Source organism: Microcaecilia unicolor, chromosome 4 (genome assembly GCF_901765095.1).
Source record: "Microcaecilia unicolor chromosome 4, aMicUni1.1, whole genome shotgun sequence".
NCBI classification, from domain to species: Eukaryota; Metazoa; Chordata; class Amphibia; order Gymnophiona; family Siphonopidae; genus Microcaecilia; species Microcaecilia unicolor.
The window spans coordinates 151,622,548-151,648,628 of NC_044034.1; the positions used below are offsets into that span (position 1 = coordinate 151,622,548).

The following is a 26,081-nucleotide window of genomic DNA, read 5'->3' on the forward strand; positions in this document are numbered from 1 at the left end:
TGCACTCCTAAATAGGAGACAATAAGTGCCCCTGCATTAATTTTTTTAAAAATAGCCACATGCTAATGCTTGGTGAGAAACTCAAGAAATAGAAATATACCTTTTTTTTTTTTTTTACAGCTATACTTGAAATGGGCTTACCACATTGGAAAGTCGGGCGTTAGAGCACACTAAGCTCATTTACTAGCACAGCTCAGTAAAAGAGCCCCCTAATGACTTAAAAAAACCCCCTGACATTCTAGTGGAATTCATTTTTTTTAAGCCTTCCCTTCCCGCTGGCTTCTTTCCTATTGATCATAAAGCAATGGTGAGAGACTCTGAGGAGGCCGCTTGCACCAGCCAAGTTTTTCTACAGTAGGAAATGATTTTATGCTTTTTAAGGACTATTGCACTGCATGCCATTTTATCTAAACATAGCAAGAAATAGAACTGGCAATCATTCAAAAAGACATAGTGCCGGGTGTTGACAGCATAAGGCCCTTTTTTTTTATTATTATTTTTTTTTTATTTTATACCGGCCAACAGTAACTTTGGCCAGACATCTCTTTGCTCAGCCAAAATGTATCCTTGTACAGCCATAAGTTCTTAGTCGAGATTTAAGATCATCTTAGTAAGCACCACCGTATTTACTCCAGACCACCCAGATATTTAATTAGTTAAAATTATGGGGCTCTTTTACTCAGCTGCACTAGTAAATGGACTTAGCGCATCCTTAAGCGGGTCTTTTCTGCACCCTAAGCCCATTTCTTGCTCAGCCACGAAAAGCCTTTTTTTTTTTTAAATATTTGTTTTGTTTATGGCCATGCACTAATGTTGCCATCTGTGCACAGCCATTTTTAAAGTTTAATTGTGGGAGCCCTTACCACCTGTGTTTAACTCTGTGGTAACCAGTTAGCGCACTAATGTACATGTGTGAAATGGTTACTGTCTTCACCCATTCTCTGCCTTTGACACATTCCCTCAAAAATAAATTTCAAATAAATAAATACTGTGGACTTAGCATGCACAAATGCCAAAAGTAAAGCAGGACACTTTAACATGTCCTGCGTTAGGCCATTTTTGCTGCATTAGGCACTTGTTTAATGGATTTATACCTGCATTATCTTAAAATAAATAAATTAATAAACATTTTAAACGGGTTACAAATAGCACACACATTAAGTCTACAAAAACATTCACAATGATGATCAAAATGAAAATGTTTTAATTTTAAAAGTATATCGTAAAAATAATTAAAATAATGATAAATATAATCCACGTAGTACTTTACACCAGTTCAGTAGAATCGGTTGCGTTGCATTTAGAACCAGCCTATTTAAAATGTTATTGCTATTTTATTACTGCTTTGTTTTAACTGTTATTATGGAACAGTAGTTGGTTTTAATTGTAAACTACTTAAGGGCTTCAGCTACAGGTGGTATATCAAGTTTGCAAAAATGGAATGAATGAATAGGAGGAGCAAGGAGCGGTTTGGGGGAATACCAGCAAGTCACCTAGATAACGACATTCAGCTGCTGTGTGCAGCTGAGATATCGCAGGCCTAAGATAGCCGAATAACTCATCGTGGATATCTTTTAATGCTATGATATTTAAAGGTGCAGGATATCGGCTGATAATTGTATTTGTTATTTAGTTGAATGAGTGCCCTAGATTTATTTTAAGGAACTGGAATGACCTAGTGGTTAGCATAGTGGCCTGAGAACCAGGGCAACCGGGTTTGATTCCCACTGCAGTACCTGTATATAATACATAAACTGCTTTGATTGTAACCATAGAAAGGTGGCATATCAAATCCCATCCCCTTTCCCATAAGGCTGACCTGCCTGTTTAGTTGGTTTTAATTGAAAATTAAAGCTTTTTGATTCGCCAATGCATAGTTTTTGTTATTACTTCTGGGCAGAATGTAATTAGGTAAACGTCAGTACAGTAATGCATTGCCTTAAGTCCCCTCCCCCGCCTTTACCTTTTCAAAATATGAAATGTTTTTATTTTTCTGCAGGAAATCCAGAGAGTGATTAGTTATAATACAGCAAAGTTTACTACCATGGGGCTTAACACTGGACTTTCCTACATACTAAGCCCATTTCTAGCGTTGCCCATAAAATAGACATTTTTGTATTAGCTGAATTTCTGGTCTTGTGCTAATGTTAGTTTTGGTGCACAACTATCGCTAAGGGCTTCCATGTTATGGGTGTGCTAACCGGTTAGCAAAGCAGTGATGTCAGCATGCTAGCTGACTAGTGCTTCCATGTCCATTCTCTGCCACTGACACGCCCCCTCAAAAAATGTAAAATTAAATACCATGTGCAGATGGTAAAAATGCAGATTACTTTAGTGTGTCCTGGTTAGGCCATTTCTCCTTCGTTAAGCACACATTAGTGCCTAACACAGCTTAGTAAAAGGGCCTCTAAGAGAGACTTCATTAATGGGATAATTATTTTTAAATAATGTATGGTGAATTGTTTATAGTGTTTGATCTCTCGTCTCTGGTCTCCCACTCCTACAGTCTCCAGTTTCCAGAGATGATATACGAGATGACAAAGCCACGATAAAATGTGAGACATCCCCTCCATCCTCTCCTAGGTCCCTCAGACTAGACAGGTTCCACAAAGGAGCGCTTCATACCGTCAGCCATGAGGATATCCGGGACATTAGGAAGTAAGTAGTCTATCAGAGACTATTCCACGTTATCCTCTTAAATCTGATAGATTTGCAGCGTCATCTGCGGCTCGGTCTTGTGGTTAAAAAAAAAATTCTGTGCACCTGGGTATGCACTTATTAGCCTTTCAGTTCCAGAGGAGTTCATGAAGCATAGTAACACATTTTTGTTTGAACTTGGCAGGTTTTACTGTCTTTTAATAGTCTGACAACACAAAGAAACTATACATAATCTTTCACATTGACTCTGGAGACCTCAGGTGTCCCTGCTTCAAATGTTTCTGCAGCTCTGAGACAGGAGAGAGATTATACACTCACTCCTATATATTTCAAATAATTGATGTTCTTTGTCTTAAAAGGAATACAGAACAAAACTAAATTTATTTTACATTACAAAAGAAACTTGCCTGGAGGGCTGACTAGCTCAGCTGTGAATTTTAACTTTTTAGTTTTGACTGGCTGGCGAATTTAAGGGACACTGTTGTGGTTCAGAAAATGTGAATCTGGAAACCTTGCAAAAGATGACCCTAGTTATGCCAGGGTTATTACTTGGCATTTAATCAAGTCTCATTCCCTTTCCCTTATTTCACAGATTTTCATGAGAGCAAATCATGTTGCAGCAAGCTAAAGTATTCATGTGCCATGGATATGTGCACATTTCTGATCATGGGATCTACTATTTAGAAACTTGGGCGCCCCTCTTCTAAAACTTTTTTTTCACGTAGAAAAGGGCTTTTGTAAAATTGTATGACTATATACATACGTAAAAGGTAGATGTGCTGAAAGAGTGCCCCTACTTTTTATATGTTCTGCGATCCCAGGGGTATAGTTTGGAAGAAATGGAGTTGCAGTGTATTTGTACTTATTTCATAAAACGAGCACAGATGCATGTAAAGGGTAATTCATAGGAGCCTGTCACACGTATATGAAGTTTCAAACATATGCTTGTAGTTTTATCTGGCATTATACCATTTGCAGATGTAGCAGGGATAGAGAGTAATGGGGTACATTTCTGTTGGCATAAGTGTTAACAAGCTTACAGAGGGAAACTAACCAGTGATTTCTGTTTGAAAATTTGCTTAATACCCAGGTTGGCTACATGAGGACTTGTGTATTTCACTTCTAGTCAGGTTTGCAAAAATTCTCCCCATATCCTAAAGTAAAGCTATATGCAAATATTCAAAAGGTTTGTTTTTTTATTGTAAGAGAATTTTTAGAAGACATATGACATGCATGGAGAGTCCCTGGGGTATTAGGAGGGATGTGGAGCCATATGTAGACACTTATTACAGGGTCTCATTTGCATAAGTCATTAGGGACTGAAAAGCAGTGATAGGGCCAGCCTTTTGAGTGCCAAAACAAATTCTTATAGAGAAAGTGGTTGATAATTCAGAGATAAGGCAGCATGATTGTTTTCTTTGTAGGAATGGAAAATGTTCTGTTTTTGAAGCTCTACAGGTTCACAGGATGGGCAGGGAAGCAATCCCAGCAGTAGCAATAGTAGTCAAGACTCCCTTAATAAAGCCCCTAAAAAGAAAGGCATCAAATCTTCCATCGGCCGCCTTTTTGGCAAGAAAGAAAAAGGTCGTCCTGGTCCAGTTGGAAAAGATTCACCGGAACAAGGTTGGTTGGTCAGTTGTGTATCTTTGTTTGTCAAGAGAGTCTGAACTGTGGGGTCATTTTACTAAGCTGCAGTAAAAATAGGCCTTAGCACACCCTTTCGCAGGTCTTTCCCATGCACTAAGGCCACTTTTACCATGGATGCAAAAACCCTGATTTACTATTATTTCCATTATTGGCCATATGCTATTTTTTCCTTTAGTGCACAGCCATTTTTTTTTTTAATTACATGGCTGCACTTTAAGGGCTCCTGCGTTATCCATGTACTAACAAGTTAGTGTGTAGTAATGTAGATGCATTAGCTGGTTAGTGCAAGAACACCCACTCTCTGCCCATGACATGCCCCCCTCAAAAAAATAACCCCAAAAATTATTTAGCGCATGCGTATTCTAAAATTACCATGTGACGCTGTAGTGTGTCCCACAGTATTCCATTTTTTGCTGCATTAGATGTGCATTGGTGCCTAACACCCCTGTGTTATTTCCCACTTACACCCTCTCCCCCTTTCTGAGACAAAATGGCAATTTTCTATGAACCTCTCCCAGCTTTTTGCTTTATATAATTAATATTATACTGTGAAGTGTACTATTTAACCAGTGGTTCGATGTTGTCTAAACGACAGCAGATAAAGACTGAAATGTCCCATTTTGTGATCTTGTGTGCACAGTAAGATGGTTAGGGAGGTGTCACCCTCTGAAGGTTACTTTTCATGCCTTCATTATTCACCTGTCAGCTCAGAAGTACAAAAAAAAAAAGTTATTTCACTGCTGTTTTGAACTGAAGGACCCAGAACTTAGTTTCTTGTGTTTATCCCATGCCTTTTTGAATTTCAAAGGCTGATTTAAAAAGCCAGTGTAGGACCACCCTTCATCAGAAGGATCTTACCAATCACTTCTGTTTTGCTTATTCATTGTTAACAGGTACACCAGAAATAGAAAATTCATCTCCAGATGCCTTGGTACTTAGTAAGTTGGGAGGACAGGCAGAAAAAAACAGAAAACTACAGAAGAAGTGAGTATCTTTAATACAAACTGTACTTTGGCATGGCACGTTGAACTGCACATAAATGTGATGTCCAGGGGGCTTTCTGCCAGCAGTATTTGAGGTTCTGGTAGTAGAAGGGGGTAATTAGCAGCATTCACCCAGGATACATTGGTGGTACTCGGACTGAAAGGAAAGGGGAAATGAGCTCCAGGAGTTCATATGAAGAGTTGCAAAGAAAATAAAATCTCTTTAGGACAGCGGCATGGGAGACCAGAGCAGGAAGAGAACGTGCAAAGCAGGATGTGGCCACTCTTTCCAATATTAAAACACTGTTAGGTGTTCTGTGAATATCCCTTTGGCAGCTCCAGTTAATTCTTTTCTAAATTCATGTAATTTAAAAATACTGCCTATTTACAATTCTGACCCAGACATATTGGTACCTGTTTGAAAGTTGAGTTCTTTCCATAATAAAGCAGACTGCCCAAATTGTACCTAAATGCTCAGATGTGCTAATTACAGAAGTCCTCGTTTCAGCCAAACCACTTGTCTAAATGATATTTTTCAAACCTGAATACTGTTCTGCGCACTCAAACATTAAATTCTGTTCCCTTGTGAGGGTGTTTAATCCCTGGTATGTGTGTACGGTATGGTATTGTCATTGAGTATGTTGTATGGTGTGGTATTACCTATGATTGATGCTGACAGGTTGTCAAAAATTTTAACCTGCATTTTCTGAGGCTTTTCCTTCTATATTTGCTATATGAGTGTTGCTGAACATATTGCAAGTGAAGTGTTGTTGATATAGTTGTTAATCCCTGGTATATATATGTCTTTAATCCTCAGAGATTCACTTCCAGAGCATGTATGATATAGCATGTGAGTTTTACTAACATATCTACTGGAAGTGAAATGAGCAACTGACTATTTGTGCGGATGGCACAATTCCCTGAAAATTTAACCTGAAATCATGATCTTTGTTGATGCATGCCAGCTTAAAGATAGTCAGCAAGGCTTTGTTGTTGTGTTTCTTAAGCAGCAAAAAGAATGTTGTTTCCAGTGGTGGGACGTTGTGACAATTAGGCAGATTGGCCATGCCATCGTTCATATAATTCTGTTAGCTACTGTGGCATTCCTCCATTCCCATCAGAAACTTAGCTGAGTGCTCTGTATCTACCACATTTTTACATCTTATGGAAATACATTAAAAATGCTTTAGAGAGATTTTGGGTAGATTCATAGAATTTGGACTATTTAGCTACTCGCCATGTCTGAACGGATGCATCTTAAAATTGTGACTCTTGCTTTTTGTGTAGCTATAATGAATTTTATTGTAAATCCACCTTAGGACCTGTGGGAGCTGAAGGCAGACTATAACATTTTTATACATAGATGAATTATTATATTTTTAATAAATGGACAGGTCTCAGGAATTGTAACTTCATTCTTCTTGAGCTGTTGGTTATGGCTGTGGTTTATTTGAATTTGCTATACCGCCTTGACTAACTGGCAACTCTCGGCGGTTTGCAATGAAAACAATACAAGATTTGAGAAAAAGAAACTAATTACAATAATTTATATGAAAGTGGATAGAACGGAGAAAATAGAAATGCAAGGGGATAGACAAAGGAAGAGGGAGGGGCAGCGTGCGGTGGGCAGTAGTAAAAATGCAGTAGGGTCCTAATCAGCAGAGAAAGCTGATATTATGTACAGTTTCATACTTCAGAGTAGAAACTGAACTAGTCTTCCTTTATAATATAAAACCCTCCCAGCAACCAGGGAAACTCCAGTAGTTCTGCAATAAATTCCTGCGGTATTGATATGGAAGAAGTTTAGGAGGGGGAGAGTAAACTGTGTGTATATATTAGATTGGGCACATATTTCTAAAACATACAGAGCAGTTCTTGTTATCTGAGAGAGAAGTTCTGCTTCTTAAATTAGTCACATTCTCTGCAAATTAAGAAAAAGAGAACATCAAATACAAGTTTCTTGATCAGAACTTCTCTAAATATGTTTTTATAAGAATTTGACTTCAGATGCCTAAAAAAGACATTTTAGGTCATCATTTTGATTTGAATAATTATATATTTTTAAGCTATTTCCTTCTTCTCCTTTTGGCTTCCAGCTCAATCAGAATGAACTCATACTGTTCACTGACTGTGGTTTCTGAATCTGGCCGCTGATTGCCATGGTTGTACAGAGGCTTTGAGTACCATTTCAGTAGCATCCCAAATACTCTATTCTAAAGAATATGTGCTCTTTTTGGGGCCATTTTGCAAATTGAGTCCAAATAGTTTGCAAACAGGAGTGCAAACTGAATGTGATTTTTTTTTTTTTTTTTTTTTTTTGGGGGGGGGGGGGGGGGGTGATTGGCTACAGGAATACTGTTTACATCTGATGGAAATTTACTTCTGTACATCAGGGAAAAGTTGATTCCAGAATTCACTTGCCCCCTTAGCATCGCCATTATGTTTGCACATGTTTTGTCTGTTCATTGAGTTGTAAAAATATTTGTTTGGGATATATTTCATTTTTATTTGTTCAGTTATGTTTTGTTTTCTTCATTGTTTTATCTCCACATTTATTTTTATCCATTGATGTGATAGTCCAAAGTCAGGGTAAGTTTTTATTTTGAATTTGCTCTCAGGAATGCTGTGGCTATGTTCTCAGAAATTTATATTGCAGTTTCTGTGTTCTCTATTTATATTTTAAAAAGCTTGAAACTCCTCTTCATACAAACGAGCTGCCATGAACAGGGCCCTTCTGATGTACTTCTGCTAAAAAGCAGTGTAATAGCTTGTTCTGCTTTACTCCTCTCTTTAGCATTGATTCCCAAGTTGCATGCTGTGAATTTCTTTTGAATTGGAGAGAGGCAATAGTTTGAAATATCTTTGTAAACAAAACTAACCAAATTAACCTTTAGGAAGACCTACCAATTCCAGCTTGTGTGCTGCAACTGACCCTGTACAGTCTTGGGCTGAGATCTAAGCTAAACATTTGAACTTTCTTGTGACCTTGCCATGTGCATGACATAGCCATTGATTGTATTAGAACTGTGAAAAGGAATGTGTTTTTACACTGGGGCTGGCAGATTGTGCCTGTGATACCATTTTTATAGCAGCATTTTGTTTTGTACAAAGAAATGTTTTCTTATTCCTTTCAATGGATGCTATTTCCATTGTTGACCCGTTTCCTTTTGTGGCAGAAAACAGCACTTTGGGGGGGGGGGGGGGGGGGGGGGGAGGGGAGAGTGAATTTCAGTAGGCAAATTAAGTTCAAAGTATTCAAGTATTTTTTATATATTTGCAGACCTCATAGGTACATAAGAACATAAGTGTAGCCATACTGGGTCAGACCAATGGTCCATCTAGCCCAGTATCCTGTTTTCCAAACAGTGGCCAAGCCAGGTCACAAGTACCTGGCAGAAGCCCAAATCATGGCAACACTCCATACTACAAATCCCAGGACAAGCATTTGCTTCCCATGTCTGCCTCCAGGAATTTATCCAAACCTTTTTAAAATCCAGATACACTAATCGCTGTTACCACCACCTCCAGCAAAGTGTCCAGAGCTTAACTATATTTTCTCCTATTTGTTTTAAAAGTATTTCCGTGTAACTTCCTCAAGTGTCCCCTAGTCTTTGTACTTTGGAACAAGTGAAAAATCGATTTACTTCTACTCGTTCTACACCACTCAGGATTTTGTAGACCTAAATCATATCTCCCCTCATCCGTCTTTTTTCCAAGCTGAAGAGCCCAAACCTCTTCAGCCTTTCCTCATACAAAAGGAATTCCATCTCCTTTATCATTTTAGTTGCTCTTCTTTGAACCTTTTCTAATTCCGCTATATCTTTTTTGAGATACGGGGACCAGAACTGAACGCAATACTCAAGATGCGGACGCACCATGGAGCGATACAAAAGCATTATAGTATTTTCGGTCTTATGACCATCCCTCTCCTAATAATTCTTAGCATCCTGTTTGCTTTTTTGGCAAGAGAAACAACCTGCATAGCTTTTTTTTTTTTTAGACAAACTTTGCTGGAGCAGTAGTCTGGCCATCGGTTTATCTTCATAAGAACATACTGGGTCAGACCAATGGTCCATCTAGCCCAGTATCCTGCTTCCAATAGGGGCTAATCCAGGTCACAAGTACCTGGTAGAAACTCAAATAGCAGCTCATGGACATTTCTTCCAGATATGCTAAACCACTATTACCACATCCTCTGGCAACGAGTTCCAGAGCTTAACTATTCGCTGAGTGAAAAAATATTTCCTCCTATTTGAGTTAAAAGTATTTCCATGTAACTTCATTGAGTATACCTTAATCTTTGTACATTTTGAAAGAATAAAAAAACTATTCACTTTTACCTGTTCTACACCACTCAGGATTTTGTAGACCTCAATCATATCCCCCCCTCAGTCATCTCTTTTACTCACTGTAACTTTTGTAAAACATACTGAAGAAGCCCCATATAAATAGTGTTGCAATAATCCAACCGTACAGGACATATATTAGACCTCTGTCTCCAGGGGCACAGGGCACCCATTAAGTTTTCATAGGCTTGGTATTGTGTACTATCAAGCTGATTATTGTTCCTAATCTTATTTGTCTTAAATTCATGTAATATGCACTTTATCTGTTAATACCCCCTTTGCTTCACATGTTGCAGGTGGCCAGGAGACCAGGATTTCGATCTGCGGCCATTCCTTTGTGCACTGGGCTCACAGGAGGGCAACTATACGGCCCAACGGGGAGAACTTGGGTTTCCGCAAGGGACACATATCTGTCACTTGGCTGGGTCTGTGCCAGAGCCGATGGTGGGAGGCGGGGCTGGTAGTTGGGAGGCGGGGATAGTGCTGGACAGACTTATACGGTCTGTGCCAGAGCTGGTGGTTGGGAGGCAGGGATCGTGCTGGGCAGACTTATACAGTCTGTGCCCTGAAGAGCACAGGTACAACTCAAAGTAGGGTATACACAAAAAGTAGCACATATGAGTTGTCTTGTTGGGCAGACTGGATGGACCGTACAGGTCTTTTTCTGCTGTCATCTACTATGATATGTTACTATGTAAGAGCCCTACCTTCATTAACCCTTTCCTCATATGACAAGAGTTCCATATTCTTTATATTTTTGCTCACTCTTCTCTGAACATTTTCTAATTCCGCTAGGTCTTTTTTGAGATACGGCAACCAGAATTGAACACAGTACTCAAGGTGAGGTCGCACCATGGAGCAATACAGAAGCATTATAGTATTCTCGGTCTTATTCACCATCCCTTTCCTAATAATTCCTAGCATCCTGTTTGCTTTTTTGGCCACTGCTACACACTGGGCAGAAGACGTATTATCTACAATGACACCTAGATCTTTTTCTTGGGTGCTGACTCCTAAGGTGGAACCTAGCATCAGTTAACTATGATTTGGATTATTCTTTCCAATGTGCATCACTTTGCATTTGTCCACATTAAATTTCAACTGCCATTTGGATGCCCAGTCTTTCAACTTCCTTTCTGCAATTTTTCACAGTCTGCTTGTGTTTTAACAACTTTGAATAGTTTTGTGTCATCTGCAAATGTAATCACCTCACTTGCCGATCCGATTTCCAGACATTTATAAATATGCTAAATAGCACCGGTCCTAGAAGAGAGCCCTGTGGCACTCCACTATTCACCCTCTTCTTTTGAGAAAAAATGGCCATTTAACCATACCCTGTGTTTTCTGTTCAATAATCAATTCCTAATCCACAACAGAACATTACCTTCTATCCCATGACTCATTAATTTTCTCAGACGTCTCTGATGAGGAACTTTGCCCATCTGTCTGTGCTCATAGGTTTGTTTGCACATAAATATTTATTTATTCTAAGCTGACCCAGAGTCCGATATCTCTTCCCAGTTTTGCATTCAGGGAGAGGAAGGTGGAACATCAATGCTGGAGGATTAAGGGGGCAACATTCCCTATCCCCTCTATGGAGCACTGCTAGGTTTTCTGAAACCTAGACATCCTGAGTAGCAGGTGTAAATCTGATGTCTGTCGTTTTGGACATAAATGTGTATTCTGAAATGAGGAATGCATGTTTACCTTTAGGCCTGTCCTACTCCCATCCAGAATATCCTCAGACCACACCCCCTTGCCAGAAGCACGTTTTTCAGTTTTAGATGTGTATATCCCGGCTTTGTAAAATTGGGATTTAGATGTTCATGCAATATAAACATATAAATGCTGGTTTATGCATATCTATAAGCACCAAAATGTATTTATTTATTGTGTACAAATGAGGATATATATTTCCTCCTTTTTGAAGAAATTCACCCAAGATGATGTACTGCAGCAATAATCTGGATATAGGCAATAGACAATTTCAGCAAAAAAATATTCAAACAGTTTATATTGTGGCATAGTATGCTGCTTACATTGTCGACACAATAAAACATCCTAATAGACAGCATAGAGTGTAAGTGGAGGTGGAGAAAAGGGACAGATAAGATAGAGTAACAGGCGATAGAGAATAAGGGGGAAATAAGGGAAATGGGACTTGATATACCGCCTTTCTGAGGTTTTCGCAACTACATTCAAAGCAGTTTACATATAATTCAGGTTCTTATTTTGTACCAGGGGCAATGGAGGGTTAAGTGACTTGCCCAGAGTCACAAGGAGCTGCAGTGGGAATCGAACCCAGTTCCCCGGTATCAAAGTCCACTGCACTAACCACTAGGCTACTCCTCCACTTAAGTGGATTAACTTAAAGAAAGTTTCACGTGGAGTAGAAATGTGCGTGAATATGATCTCAGCTAGGGTAGGAGTAGATAAACAAGTCCTGCTACAGTTGATTTGTTTTGTGGTATAGTCAAATGTTTCTTCTCAGTCCATGTTATTTCACTCCATTTTTCATGCAAACCCATGTTTATTATGGCTTTTAGTTTTTGTAAAGGAGTTTGACTGTGGTAGTTACATTCATAGACACTGCTCCACATTTAACCATGCTGAGAGGCATACAGTAGAGAATCTGGTGCCTTTGGGATCAGAGAATTGGATTCTTCTTATAGTCCCTTCTCTGTGGTGGTGCTCTGATTCATAAGAATTACTTGACAGGTTGCAGGAGGAATTATGGTTACCTTTGGGGCAAGTTCTTTACATCAGTAAGGGCTTAATGATCAGATCTGACATGTCGAAGAGCTTCATCAATGTACATTTTCTTCATTCTACTATATAACCTTACCCTGGAACAACAACTTCAAAAAAGACAATATCTTACAATATACTAATTAAGCATCTTAACATTTAATAAACATCAAAATGAAAAGTTATTAAGGTTTCAGAAGATACACATTTTAAACAACAAAAAAAATTAACAGCAAATTTATACTAGCAAGAATCTAAAACTCAATAAATTTAAAACCAAATCAATTTGCATAAGTCTAGGAGAATAGCCCTGTCTTTAAACAATGGTGTAAATGTGTTTTCTATTGCTAAGGAAAGTGAGATTCAACATGAAACTAACTATATATAGATAACCCTTAACTTTCCCAAATATTACAAGCAGCGCTTTTTTTTGTAGATCAAAAGAGAGTGGCATTGTGGAGTTGGGAGAAGCTTGGATGGGCCAGATTAGAGAGTAGCGACTGATCTTTGCTCTGTTCCTCCCCTCCTCTTCCCTGCAGGCTGCTTGGAAGGGGAGTGGATAGGGTAGAAAGCCCCTGCAGCACTGGACTCTGAAAATAAGTGACCAGTGGAACTGTGTTCTAAGCCGTTCCCCCACAAATTAAGCTCTGATTACAAGTAAACATTTTTATGTACTTCTGAATAATGACTGTTGTCACCATAGGCATGAACTACTGGAGGAAGCCAGAAGGCAAGGACTACCATTTGCACACTGGGATGGTCCTACAGTAGTAGTATGGTTAGAGGTAAGTACTCACCACTGCACTGAACTGTCCAAGGCTTAGGGGTCTTTTACTAAAACATGCTAAGCTTCAAAAATTAATGTACCGTAAGTGCAGAGGCTGTGTGGGAATTTTTAGGGGTGTGTCCACCATGTCCCCTGCAGTTACCACTCTGAAATGTTCATTAGCACATGCAAAACATGAATGAAGCTAGTGCCACGTGTCAGGTAGTGTGCAGTAAGTACCTTGCACTAATTGCAGAGTACAGTCCACATCCATTCTCCGCCCTTGACCTGCCTAATTACTACCCCCTAACACAACATGCAGTTAATGCGCAAGTTGGCATGTGCTGTCATGCCTGCCATTGTGGTAGCAGTTATTAGTCTTGTCTGGTAACAGTTACTGCATGCTAATTCATGTGTTAACTGCTTATCATGCTTTAGTAAAACCCATTGGCCATTGGGGAAAGTACACTGTCATGCTTCTCCCACCTGAAGGTGTGAGCCAAATGTCCAAAACAAATCACCGTCCACCCGAAGGTGTGGGCTGAGTGTCCAAAACAAAGCCGGTTCACAACTGCTGGTCTTAATCCTCAGGAACCAGAAGGTGGATCTCAACCAGGGTGAGGATTCCAGTCAAAGGTCCATCCAAGAGTAGTCCTTTGGAGGCTGTTACCAAGTAATTACCAACAAGCACTTCTGTGGAATCTGTCAGCCAGTAATCCACCAACATGTAGTTCTCGATTCTCTCCAGGCAAGGGAGAGAATGAACTCCAGTTCTGCCACCTGGCTGACTACAACGTCCTATCTTAATTCCTCTCTTGAGGTTAGGGTGAATTCCCGTAATTCTCCAGGTCTGCCTATGTATATTATATGCAAATTAGGGTTATTTTAATCAGTTCCTGGGCACCAGTTATCAAGGAATTATGTTGGTACCTCACAGAAGGGTTAGGCTCACCTCCCCTGTAGTTTCCCTGACTGCTGCTTCCTCCCGCACAGGGGTCTAAAGTTCTCACCTTAAATGTAAGGGGATGCTGTGAGACTAACTCAGATCCATGTAGTGACTCTATATAGCTTTGTTGTAGCCTGATTCCTGGAGTAGAGGTTTTCTTCCCTTTGTGAGGGAGAGTTAAAGTGGTCTATGTTTTGGCTATGTCCTGGTGCTTCTATAGTTGTTGTATGATTTTTCAATGTATAATAAAGTCTTCAAACAATTTTAAAAAGTAAGAAAATATATGTCTGAGTAACGAGAATATCTAGACCTTATTTCTTATAGTCTGCAGGCTAATTGGAGCCCAGGAGTCCCAGCTCATTGTTTAAAATAACTTTTCTTTGGTTGTATGTTGTCAGTCATGTATATGTTCCCAGAGACTGACAAAGTTACAACTCAGTAAGTAACGGAATTGATGCTACTTCTTTCTTGGCAGTTGTGGGTTGGGATGCCTGCCTGGTATGTGGCAGCTTGTCGAGCAAATGTGAAAAGCGGTGCTATTATGTCGGCCTTGTCAGATACTGAAATACAGCGTGAAATAGGAATCAGCAATCCATTGCACAGACTGAAGCTGAGGCTTGCCATTCAAGAGATCATGTCACTAACCAGCCCATCCGCTCCTCCTACGTCAAGAACGGTAAGCATGGGGAAACAACGGGGAGTGTATGCACCAAGAAATAATGTACAATTTAATTTCATAAAATTCCCTAGAGATACCCTGTTTCAGAAGCCAAACTCTTCAGAATGTCCACTGGCCATGATGTATTTTAAAATATAAATAGAGGATCTAAAAGAAGCGAGTTCTTAACCTGCATTTATAATAAAACCCCATGGGCATTTCAATCACTCACATCTTGTCCATGATAAAGGCGTTTGACTTTGGTGAGCATATTGAGTGCCTCCAGAAAACACATCAAATGTATGTTGTCTGCTGGTAGAGAATTTTGGTTAAGTAATTCATAATTGAAAGAGTGCAAAGCATTTATCGATCTTCTCTTAACAATATAATAGATCATTGTGCAGGATACATGCTTTAGTGATAGTGCAACTCAAGATTGAATTTTCATGGCTACTGTCTTATTCAATCACATAATAGAAATAAAACTTATTTGCATGTACAACGTATCATATGTCAACTTTTTCTTAAAAACTTAAGTGTAGGTTTGGAGAAAAGTCATGTTTATAAAATCCTTAAAGCAATATTCATCTAGAAATAGATAAATCAGTAGAGCAGACAGAAATTGGCCAATATGAAATGTGCAAATAAATATATAGCATCAGGAAAATCCTACTTTTGGGTTTGTTGGGTGGGGGGGGGGGAGAAGTTTATCAGCACAGGCCACCGTTAACCTGTGCTATTTTGCTGTTAACCCAGATTATTAGTAACTAGATCTCAATGCATAAAATGGGACGTATGCTAAAATAACACATCATAACAGTAGCCCACGTTGATAACTTCCTCCCTTAGTGTGAAGAGTTTCAGTTTCTGGTAACCAGAGCTGATATTATTTATTTATTTATTTGTTGCATTTGTATCCCACATTTTCCCACCTATTTGCAGGCTCAATGTGGCTTACAATGTTCCATCATGGCAATCGCCATTCCAGAGTATGATGTCATAATGCCTCATTATGATGTCATAATGCCTCATTCTACCAATGCCTCATCAGTGATGTCACAATGACTTGATTGTCATAATACTTGACTCACTTTTATTACATATAGCAGTGATTTCCATTACTAGAGACATTTCTTTTTTCTTTAAGGAGGGAAGTTATTAATGTGGGTTATCATTAAGACATGCTATTTTACTGTGAACCCCAGTTATTAGTAACTAGGTCTTGGTACATAAAATGAGACCTGTGCTAAAGTAGCAAATCTTAACAGTAGTCCACATTAATAACTATGCCCCTTAGCGTATAAAATATTCAAGTTTTGACAATAGCATAGTGCACATTTCCAGAAGAGCTGGTTTCCTCCTTACATTGTGTCCTCTTAAATTTTTAACAGCTTATGCACACAAGTTATTGTTAAGTAGGTGCCATCGAACAAACTGCTTTAGCAGGCTTAGCTGCTATATTAATGTGACCTAAAGGCCATAGACAGCTCTACTTTGTGTCAGTGTCATCAGATGTACCCATTGCTTATATCTTCTGCCACCTTCTCCTCTGTTCTCATTTTCCTTTTAATGGATTTGATTGGTTCACTGTGGGTCATAATAGTCTACGGGAAATGTCTGGGTAACGCATGAAGAAATGGAAACTCTTACAGCCTCACCACAAACGGTTAGTCCTGCTGTACTGTTGTTAGTGCTGAATCCTATGGCTTGTAGCTTTTTAATAGCTTGTAATTCTGGTTTCTGGTCTTGTAGTTTAGTCATTTCTAACTTCTGTGAGATGGTTAGAATCCATAGTGTTTTTCGTTGACTTATTTTTGAAGTTGATAAGGTGTCTACAGATTTGCATTGATGTTTGTTTGCTAATTTAACAAGAAAAATCACTTTCCTTGTTTCCATAAATGAAACAACAAATGTGTTTCTGCAGGGAAAGGGAAATTATCACTTCAAATATTTGTTCCTTGCATGAAAATCATCTTTTTCTCAAATATTTCTATAAAGTTCACAGTCACAGTTGGCATACCACTGTTCGCACTTTAAATCTTTTTTCAGAATCAATATGGATTCTCCTTAACTCCAAAATGGCAGAGCTTTTGTTTGTCATATTTTCTGAGGATCCACAAGAAAGATGGCACCCTTTCTCCCTCTGATTGCATGCTCCCTGGTTTGTATCAAGATTGGCAGAATGTATTTTAGGATTCAGTGGATGGAAGAGTAGACTAATGGCTAGAGCAGCGGGCTGAGAACTAGGGAAGCCAGGTTCAAATCCCACTGTGACTCCTAGTTACCTCGGGCAACTCAGCCCTCCATTGTGTCAGGTATAACTGAGTTTAAGCCCTGTGGGAATAGGAAAGTACCTCCTGTGCCTGAATATAACTGTTTATTCAACTCCTATACTTTCTGTGTTTGAAAAATATGAAATTATATTTTGTGGTTGCGGACAGGGTAATATCACACTGTGATTTTGGATTTTACATTGAGTGCATGTTTTCTTTGCATGGTGTTTGCATGTTTTCATTTGAAAGCTGCTTCTGTGTTATTTGATTTGTTGCTTATCTACTAAACTTAGCACTAATTGTATGTTCTTTTACTTTCCTAACCAACCTAACATCAGGAAGATGAGGAGGGAAGCTGGGCCCAGGTTGGCGATTTTTATGTCCTCTGTTGTATGTCCATTGCATCAGTAACAAGCGGAATGAATTCCTCTTAGCTTTCTTAGTAACAGAACTGTAAATGTTGAAACAATTACATTTTTTCAAACATCCAGCTCTTCAAAAGCTCATGTTCAATAAGTTTGTTGGTCTCAGGGCCAGTGTCCCGAAATGGGTTAGTTTTTTGTATACTATGACAATAATGAACCTTATTTACTCCTGGGAGAATTCTAAACAAATACGAAATGCAGAATTTACACAGAATTTTGTGTTTGCTGTGCAGAATTCTGCATAGACATCAATGGTATCAACTTTCCTTGTTGCCCCTCCCAGAAACTATGGTGGCAAGAGGCGAGAAGAACAGTTGCACATCGGGCTGTGTCATCCTGCTCTGCCGCCATAGGCTAGGATGTTTATTTGAACTGGGTGGGCTTCCGTACGCCCCATGAGACAAATAAAAGTCAGGATGGACAGCAGAGCAGGAAAATATGGCCGGATGTGCAACCACTCAGCTGTGCCACAGGGGTAACTGAAGTGATGTAGGAAGTGTGGGGGAAGGGTAACTGGATAAGTAGGGGGTGATGTGCTGTGGAGGTAGAAGTCGCTGATGCAAGAGGGGAGGGTTTGTCATTTGAGCAAGCTTGGGGGGGGGGGGGCGGGAGTGCCATTGCGGTGGTGGTGGTTGGAGCAAGGTGGAGCTGTGTGCCATGGGAATAGGAGTAATTTGAGCAAGCTGGGATGGGTGTACTATAGGGATGGAGGTCATTTGTGCAAGCTGGGTTTGGTTGAGGTCCGTGGAGCAAGTTGGGGAGAGTGTGTGACATTGAGATGGGATCTCTGAAGCAAGCTAGATGGGAAGTGTGGGGGGGGGGTAAGAAAGGAGAGGATGGAATAAGACTGTGAGGGAAGGTATGTGCGGGGGGGGGGGGGGAGTGAAGGGGAATAATATGGAGAAATTGGATGTATGCCTTGGGGTTGAGAAGTAGTAGTAGGGATATGTACATGGGGAAGAAACCTTGGTGATACACAGGATTTGGGGTCTTGCTAGGAATTTCAGGAAAAGAGAACTGGAGGCAATGTAGGGAAGGCTTGAAGGGTAGGGAGAAAACTGCAGCTGGAGCATAAGAGTTGAGAGGAGATCTCAAGCCCTATGGAGTGTGAATTCTGCACAAAAATATCACAAAGTGCAAAATTGTGCGCAAAATTTTGAAATTTTTTGCACAGAATTCCCCCAGGAGTACTCGATTTTAATCCAGGGTATGTGGAATATGATCTCAGTGTCTGAAATTTACTGCTAATGTTTACAGTAGTAGGGAGTGTCCTTCTGGAGTAAGATGTTATGTGCATAGGCAACCAATCAAGGTGTGCTTGAAAATTCCTTTTAATGAAACCTGTGGCCTCCAGTACAGTAGGAAATATTTCTGTATCTTTGTCTCATTATCATGGTTTCTGTCCGCATTTCTTGGTATTTAAGGATCTTCTCCCTCAGTATAATCGTCTCACCATCTCTTTAGTGTCTTTGCTGTTCCAGACTAAGATGGCCACTCATCCAGAAATGTTAAACATGGCTATTGTCAATTCGTTAACTTTTTTTTTTTAATAGACTTGTAAAAATAAAAAGTTAATTTTGCTATTTCCAGTTGAAAAATATATACATTTCCAGTCAATATAATACTCAATTTTTATAATGGATTTTTAGATTTTCAGGAAGTTTTTATGTGCACAAAAAAAAGTTAAAATTGGATTGTGTATTACATATAAATTTAACAAAAAAACAACCTTATGCCATCCAGAGCCATAATTTCAAATGAGGGGGCCTGGAGATTCCCCCTTCCTTCCCCCATCCTTAGATTGTTAGGAATAGAATGCAGCATCACTCACTTTTATGAAAGTTGCCATACTGCCTTATTCCAGCTTTTTCAGTTAAATTATTTGAGAGTGCCTCATTTCTTGCTGCTGGGCTGAAGTCTCGTGATAACAGATGTGTGATTTTACTGCTGTTTATCATGAGACTTTAGCTCAGTAGTGGGAGATGAGGCCCTTAAATGCTTCTCTAGCTGCTGGGAGCAGGGCTCAAGTAAAAATAAAAAGGCAGGAGGGTGGTGGCATGGCAACTTCTTAAAAGTTGTCTAATCCAGTGGTTCCCAAACCTGGTCTGGAGGCACTCCAGCCAGTCAGGTTTTCAGGATATCCATAATGAATATTCATGAGAATTTTGCATGTAGTGGAGGCAGTGCATTGAAATCTCTCTCATGAATATTCATCGTGGATATCCTAAAAACCGAACTGGCAGGGCCAGGTTTGGGAACCACTGATCTAATCTAATGTAGGTATTTATATTTCTCCGAGGACAAGCAGGCTGCTTGTTCTCACTGATGGGTGACGTCCACGGCAGCCCCTCCAATCGGAAACTTCACTAGCAAAGGCCTTTGCTAGTCCTCGCGCGCCCATGTGCACTGCGCATGCGCGGCCGTCTTCCCACCCGCACCGGCTCGTGTTCGTCAGTCTTCTTTTGTCCGCGCTCAGGATGGTCGTGTTTTGCCACCGTTTCGCGCCCCTCAAGTTGACCCTCCCGCGTCTTCGCGATTTCGCTAAAAAAAAAAAAAAAAAAGACCTCGGTCTTTGTCCCTTCCCGTGTGTCCAGTTTGTTTCCCCGACTTAAGTTTCCTTTCGCTTTCGGGGTAGGCCTTTTTTGTGGCCTCGGTACGGGTTTTTCTCTCTCCCTTATTTTTGGTGCCCTTCGTCACCATCGCAAATTTTGATTTTGCCGGCGTGATTTTTCCGCCCATGTCATCGAAGTCTCCCAGCGGCTTCAAGAAGTGCACCCAGTGCGCCCGGGTAATCTCGCTCACTGATAGGCACGCGTCGTATCTTCAGTGTCTGGGGGCTGGGCACCGCCCGCAGGCCTGTAGTCTTTGTGATCTTTTACAGAAGAGGACTCAGGTAGCGAGATTGGCCCAGTGGAACGTGTTGTTCTCGGGCTCTTCGTCGATAACAGCACCGGAGGCATCGAGTGCATCGACGTCGACAGCATCAAAGTCTTCGACCTCGGCATCGACTGCATCGACGGCATCGAGGTTTCGACCCTCTGCATCGTCGGTACCGAGACATCAGAAGGCGGCGTCGGTGGTACCGGGTCCTCCGCGGTTGCTGATGTCGTCGGACAGTGGTGCTTTGACTGGAGTGCAGGTGAGGGCTGTCCATTCCCCTGCTGGTGGCGGTGAGCCTTCGGGTGGGTCTCCTCCTACCCTGAGGGCTCCTGCGGTACAGCCCCCCCTGAGACCGACCTTCTTCGGCCTCGGCCCCGAGGAAGAGACGGCTGGATTCTACGTCCTCCTCGTCGGTACCGGGAAGCTCCGGTGACATGCTTCGTTTGAAGGATAGTCCAAGAGCTCAAACATTTCAGCCCTGGGCTCATCCTTCACGACCACCGGGAAGGGGAAGGCCTGTTGTATGCTTATCCTCCCATACCTCTGGTGGGGAAGACTTTTTTGAAACTCAAGCAAGACCGAGGCACCATGATTCTGATTGCTCCGTTTTGGCCGCGTCAGATCTGGTTCCCTCTTCTTCTGGAGTTGTCCTCCGAAGAACCGTGGAGATTGGAGTGTTTTCTGACCCTCATCACACAGGACGAAGGGGCGCTTCTGCATCCCAACCTCCGGTCTCTGGCTCTCACGGCCTGGATGTTGAGAGCGTAGACTTTGCCTCTTTGGGTCTGTCAGAGGGTGTCTCCCATGTCTTGCTTGCTTCCAGAAAAGATTCCACTAAGAGGAGTTACTTTTTTATGGAGGAGGTTTGCCGTCTGGTGTGACAGCAAGGCCTTAGATCCTCGCTCTTGTCCTACACAGACCCTGCTTGACTACCTTCTGCACTTGTCTGAGTCTGGTCTCAAGACCAACTCTGTAAGGGTTCACCTTAGCGCAATCCATTACGCAATCCGTGTGGAAGGTAAGCCGATCTCAGGACAGCCTTTAGTTGTTCGATTCATGAGAGGTTTGCTTTTGTCAAAGCCCCCCGTCAAACCTCCTACAGTGTCATGGGATCTCAATGTCGTTCTCACCCAGCTGATGAAACCTCCTTTTGAGCCACTGAACTCCTGCCATCTGAAGTACTTGACCTGGAAGGTCATTTTCTTGGTGGCAGTTACTTCAGCTTCTATCTGGAGCGGACACAGCCCAACAGACAGTCCGCCCAATTGTTTGTTTCTTTTGATCCCAACAGGAGGGGAGTGGCTGTGGGGAAACGCACCATATCCAATTGGCTAGCAGATTGCATTTCCTTCACTTACGCCCAGGCTGGGCTGGCTCTTGAGGGTCATGTCACGGCTCACAATGTCAGAGCCATGGCTGCATCAGTGGCCCACTTGAAGTCAGCCACTATTGAAGAGATCTGCAAAGCTGCGACGTGGTCATCTGTCCACACATTCACATCTCATTACTGCCTGCAGCAGGATACCCGACGCGACAGTCGGTTCGGGCAGTCAGTGCTTCAGAATCTGTTCGGGGTTTAGAATCCAACTCCACCCCCCTAGGCCCATGTTTATTCTGTTCCAGGCTACACTCTCAGTTAGTTGGATAAGTTGTTAGGTCAATCTCAGTTATGTCCTCGCCGTTGCGAGGCCCAATTGACCATGTTTGTTGTTTTGAGTGAGCCTGGAGGCTAGGGATACCCCATCAGTGAGAACAAGCAGCCTGCTTGTCCTTGAAGAAAGCGAATGCTACATACCTGTAGAAGGTATTCTCCGAGGACAGCAGGCTGATTGTTCTCACAAACCCGCCCGCCTCCCCTTTGGAGTTGTGTCTTCCCTTGTCTTTGTATTGCTACATACGGGACTGACGAACACGAGCAGCTTCGGGCGGGAAAACGGCCGCACATGCGCGGTGCGCGCGAGGACTAGCAAAGGCCTTTGCTAGTGAAGTTTCCGATTGGAGGGGCTGCCATGGACGTCGCCCATCAGTGAGAACAATCAGCCTGCTGTCCTCGGAGAATACCTTCTACAGGTATGTAGCATTTGCTTTGCCTAACCTGGATATGGCTCAAAGTGGATCACAATAAATATAGAAAAGACAATGGGCAGAGTCCCATGAATTACAAAATCACCAGTAGATTAATTCAACGTAAAGTAAAATAACTTCTTATTTAACAAATACAGGTCGAATAGGTAAGTTTTCACCTGGGTAACATGTAATTGATCTTATATTACAAGGTAATCTATTTTATAAATCAAGACTACAACCCACAATAGATTTCTTTCTGGTAGATACTTTACAACACATGGTATTAAATATTCTCCGAGGACAAGCAGGCTGCTTGTTCTCACTGATGGGTTGACGTCCTCGGCAGCCCCTTCCATCGGAAAGTTTACTAGCAAAGGCCTTTGCCAGTCCTCGCGCGCCCATGCGCACCGCGCATGCGCGGCCGTCTTCCCGCCCGAAACCGGCTCGAGCCGGCCAGTCTTCTTTCGTCCGCGCTCGGTACGGTCGTGTTACGCCGTTCGTGCCCCAGAGAGTCGACCTCGCGCGTCCTTTTCGACGTGTTTTTTGCTCTTTTTCCTTGGAAAAAGTTCGGGAAGCGCTCCGGTAGTGTTCCGGAAGACCCTTTCGGGTTTTCTGCCCTTCCCGTATTTCTCAGTTTTTGCCCCGTAAGTTTTCTTTCGTTGTCGGGGTAGGCCTCTTTTGGCCTCGGTCGAGATTTTTCTCCCTCTAAATTTTGGTGCTTCAATTTTCGCCATTTCGGCTTTTGATTTCGCCGGCGTGATTTTTCCGCCCATGACATCGAAGCCTTCCAGCGGCTTCAAGAAGTGCACCCAGTGCGCCCGGGTAATCTCGCTCACTGATAGGCACTCTGCGTGTCTTCAGTGTCTAGGGGCCCAGCACCGCCCTCGGAACTGCAGTCTGTGTTCCCTGTTACAAAGGCGGACTCAGGTAGCGAGATTAGCCCAGTGGAACGTTTTGTTCTCGGGCTCTTCGTCGGCATCGGCACCGGAGGCATCGAGTGCATCGACGTCGTCAGCGTCCGGACCATCTTCCTTGGCTGCCGCTCCATCGACTGCATCGAGGCATCGGACCTCTGCATCGGCGCCGAGGCATCGGGCGACTGCATCGACGTCGGTGGTACCGAGACTTCGTCTGCTGATGTCGTCGGACGGAGGTGCATCGTCAGGAGTGCAGGTGAGGGCTGTCCATTCCCCTGCTGGTGGCGGTGAGCCTTCGGGTGGGTCTCCTCCTACCCTGAGGGCTCCTGCGGTACAGCCCCCTCGGGATCGACCCTCTTCGGTCTCGGCCCCGAGGAAGCGACGGATGGATTCCACGTCCTCCTCGTCGGTGCCGGGGAGCTCCGGTGACATGCTTCGGAAGAAATCGAAGAAGCATCGACACCGGTCTCCTCCCCATGTCGGCACCGAGAGCTCTGGGTCGCCGAGGGATTCGGCACCCAGCAGGCATCGGCACCGAGAGGACCGCTCACCCTCTGTTCAGGAGGTGTCGATGCGCTCCACTCTGGACAGCCCGGAACAGGTTCTGACGTCGACGCCTGCATCGGCCTCTCAGCCTTTCTCTGCAGCCGCTCTAAACGAGAGCCTCCGGGCCGTTCTCCCAGAGATTCTGGGAGAGCTGTTGCGCCCTACCCCTCCGGTACCGGCGGTGCTTGCGCCTCCGGTACCATCGAGCATGGCGCCGGCTGGCCCATCGCCCAGGTTGAGGTCCCCGACGTCGGTACCGCTTGCGGTGCCGACCGCGGCCACCTCCCAGGAAGGCTCCCCGACTACGTCGGCGGAGGGAGCTTCGCCGATGCGGGCGAGGGAGTCTACCTCTCGACGCCCCCACCGTGGACGGGGTTCCGCCGAGTCCAGCAGGGCGAGGTTGCAGACACAGGTTCGTGAACTTGTGTCTGACACCGAGGGTGAGGCCTCGTGGGAGGAAGAGGAGGACCCCAGATATTTCTCTGACGAGGAGTCTGAGGGCCTTCCTTCTGATCCCACTCCCTCTCCTGAGAGACAGCTTTCTCCTCCCGAGAGTCTGTCTTTTGCTTCCTTTGTCCGGGAGATGTCTACGGCCATCCCCTTCCCGGTGGTTGTGGAGGACGAGCCCAGGGCTGAAATGTTTGAGCTCCTGGACTATCCTTCTCCACCTAAGGAAGCGTCCACTGTTCCCTTGCACCATGTCCTGAAAAAGACATTGCTTGCGAACTGGACCAAGCCACTAAGTAATCCCCACATTCCCAAGAAGATTGAGTCCCAGTACCGGATCCATGGGGACCCAGAGCTGATGCGCACTCAGTTGCCTCATGACTCTGGAGTTGTGGATCTGGCCCTAAAGAAGGCTAAGAGTTCTAGGGAGCATGCTTCGGCGCCCCCGGGCAAAGACCCTAGAACCTTAGACTCCTTTGGGAGGAAGGCCTACCATTCTTCTATGCTCGTGGCCAAGATCCAGTCTTACCAGCTCTACACGAGCATACACATGCGGAACAATGTGCGGCAGTTGGCGGGCTTGGTTGATGCTCTTCCCCCTGAGCAAGCCAAGCCTTTTCAGGAGGTGGTCAGGCAGCTGAAGGCGTGCAGAAAATTCCTGGCCAGAGGAGTTTGACACTTTTGATGTTGCGTCCAGGGCCGCTGCTCAAGGTGTGGTGATGCGCAGGCTCTCATGGCTGCGTGCCGCCGACCTGGAGAATAGACTCCAGCAGCGGATTGCGGACTCGCCTTGCCGTGCGGACAACATTTTTGGAGAAAAAGTCGAGCAGGTGGTAGAGTCTCTCCACCAGCGGGACACCGCATTCGACAAGTTCTCCCGCCGGCAGCCTTCAGCCTCTACCTCTACAGGTAGAAGATTTTTCGGGGGAAGGAAGACTGGTCCCTATGCTTCTGGTAAGCGTAGGTACAATCCTCCTTCCCGACAGCCTGCGGCCCAGGCTAAGCCCCAGCGCGCTCGCTCTCGTCAGCAGCGTGCGCCTCAGCATGGCCCCGCGGCTCCCCAGCAAAAGCAAGGGGCGAGCTTTTGACTGGCTCCAGCAGAGCATAGCCGACATTCAAGTGTCAGTGCCGGGCGACCTGCCGGTCGGGGGGAGGTTGAAAGCTTTTCACCAAAGGTGGCCTCTCATAACCTCCGATCAGTGGGTTCTCCAAATAGTCCGGCAGGGATACACCCTCAATTTGGCATCAAAACCTCCACCGGGGGCTCAGTCTTACAGCTTCCAACACAAGCAGGTACTTGTAGAGGAACTCTCCGCCCTTCTCAGCGCCAATGCGGTCGAGCCCGTGCCATCCGGGCAAGAAGGGCTGGGATTCTATTCCAGGTACTTCCTTGTGGAAAAGAAAACAGGGGGGATGCGTCCCATCCTAGACCTAAGGGCCCTGAACAAATATCTCGTAAAAGAAAAGTTCAGGATGCTTTCCCTGGGCACCCTTCTCCCCATGATTCAGCAAAACGATTGGCTATGCTCTCTGGACTTGAAGGATGCCTACACACACATCCCGATACTGCCAGCTCACAGACAGTATCTGCGATTTCAGGTGGGCACACGCCACTTCCAGTACTGTGTGCTACCCTTTGGGCTCGCCTCTGCGCCCAGGGTGTTCACAAAGTGCCTAGCTGTGGTAGCAGCGGCACTTCGCAGGCTGGGGGTGCACGTGTTCCCATATCTCGACGATTGGCTGGTGAAGAACACATCCGAGGCAGGAGCCCTGC

The 26,081-nt window shown here is 43.4% G+C and overlaps 1 protein-coding gene across 8 annotated transcripts in view; it reads left to right on the forward strand.

Annotated features, from left to right (window-relative positions):
• PPFIA1 (PTPRF interacting protein alpha 1) overlaps nt 1–26,081 on the forward strand; it is a 155,786-nt gene that overhangs the window by 111,181 nt on the left and 18,524 nt on the right. For 4 of the 8 annotated variants that reach the window (XM_030200741.1, XM_030200744.1, XM_030200746.1 and 1 more), the window contains 6 exons: nt 2,507–2,658; nt 4,109–4,281; nt 5,199–5,289; nt 7,866–7,877; nt 13,086–13,167; nt 14,570–14,770. In XM_030200741.1, coding sequence (XP_030056601.1) covers nt 2,507–2,658; nt 4,109–4,281; nt 5,199–5,289; nt 7,866–7,877; nt 13,086–13,167; nt 14,570–14,770 — 711 coding nt within the window. The remainder of the gene's footprint in view (nt 1–2,506; nt 2,659–4,108; nt 4,282–5,198; nt 5,290–7,865; nt 7,878–13,085; nt 13,168–14,569; nt 14,771–26,081) is intronic. The other 4 variants (XM_030200743.1, XM_030200745.1, XM_030200747.1 and 1 more) reach the window with 1 other exon arrangement.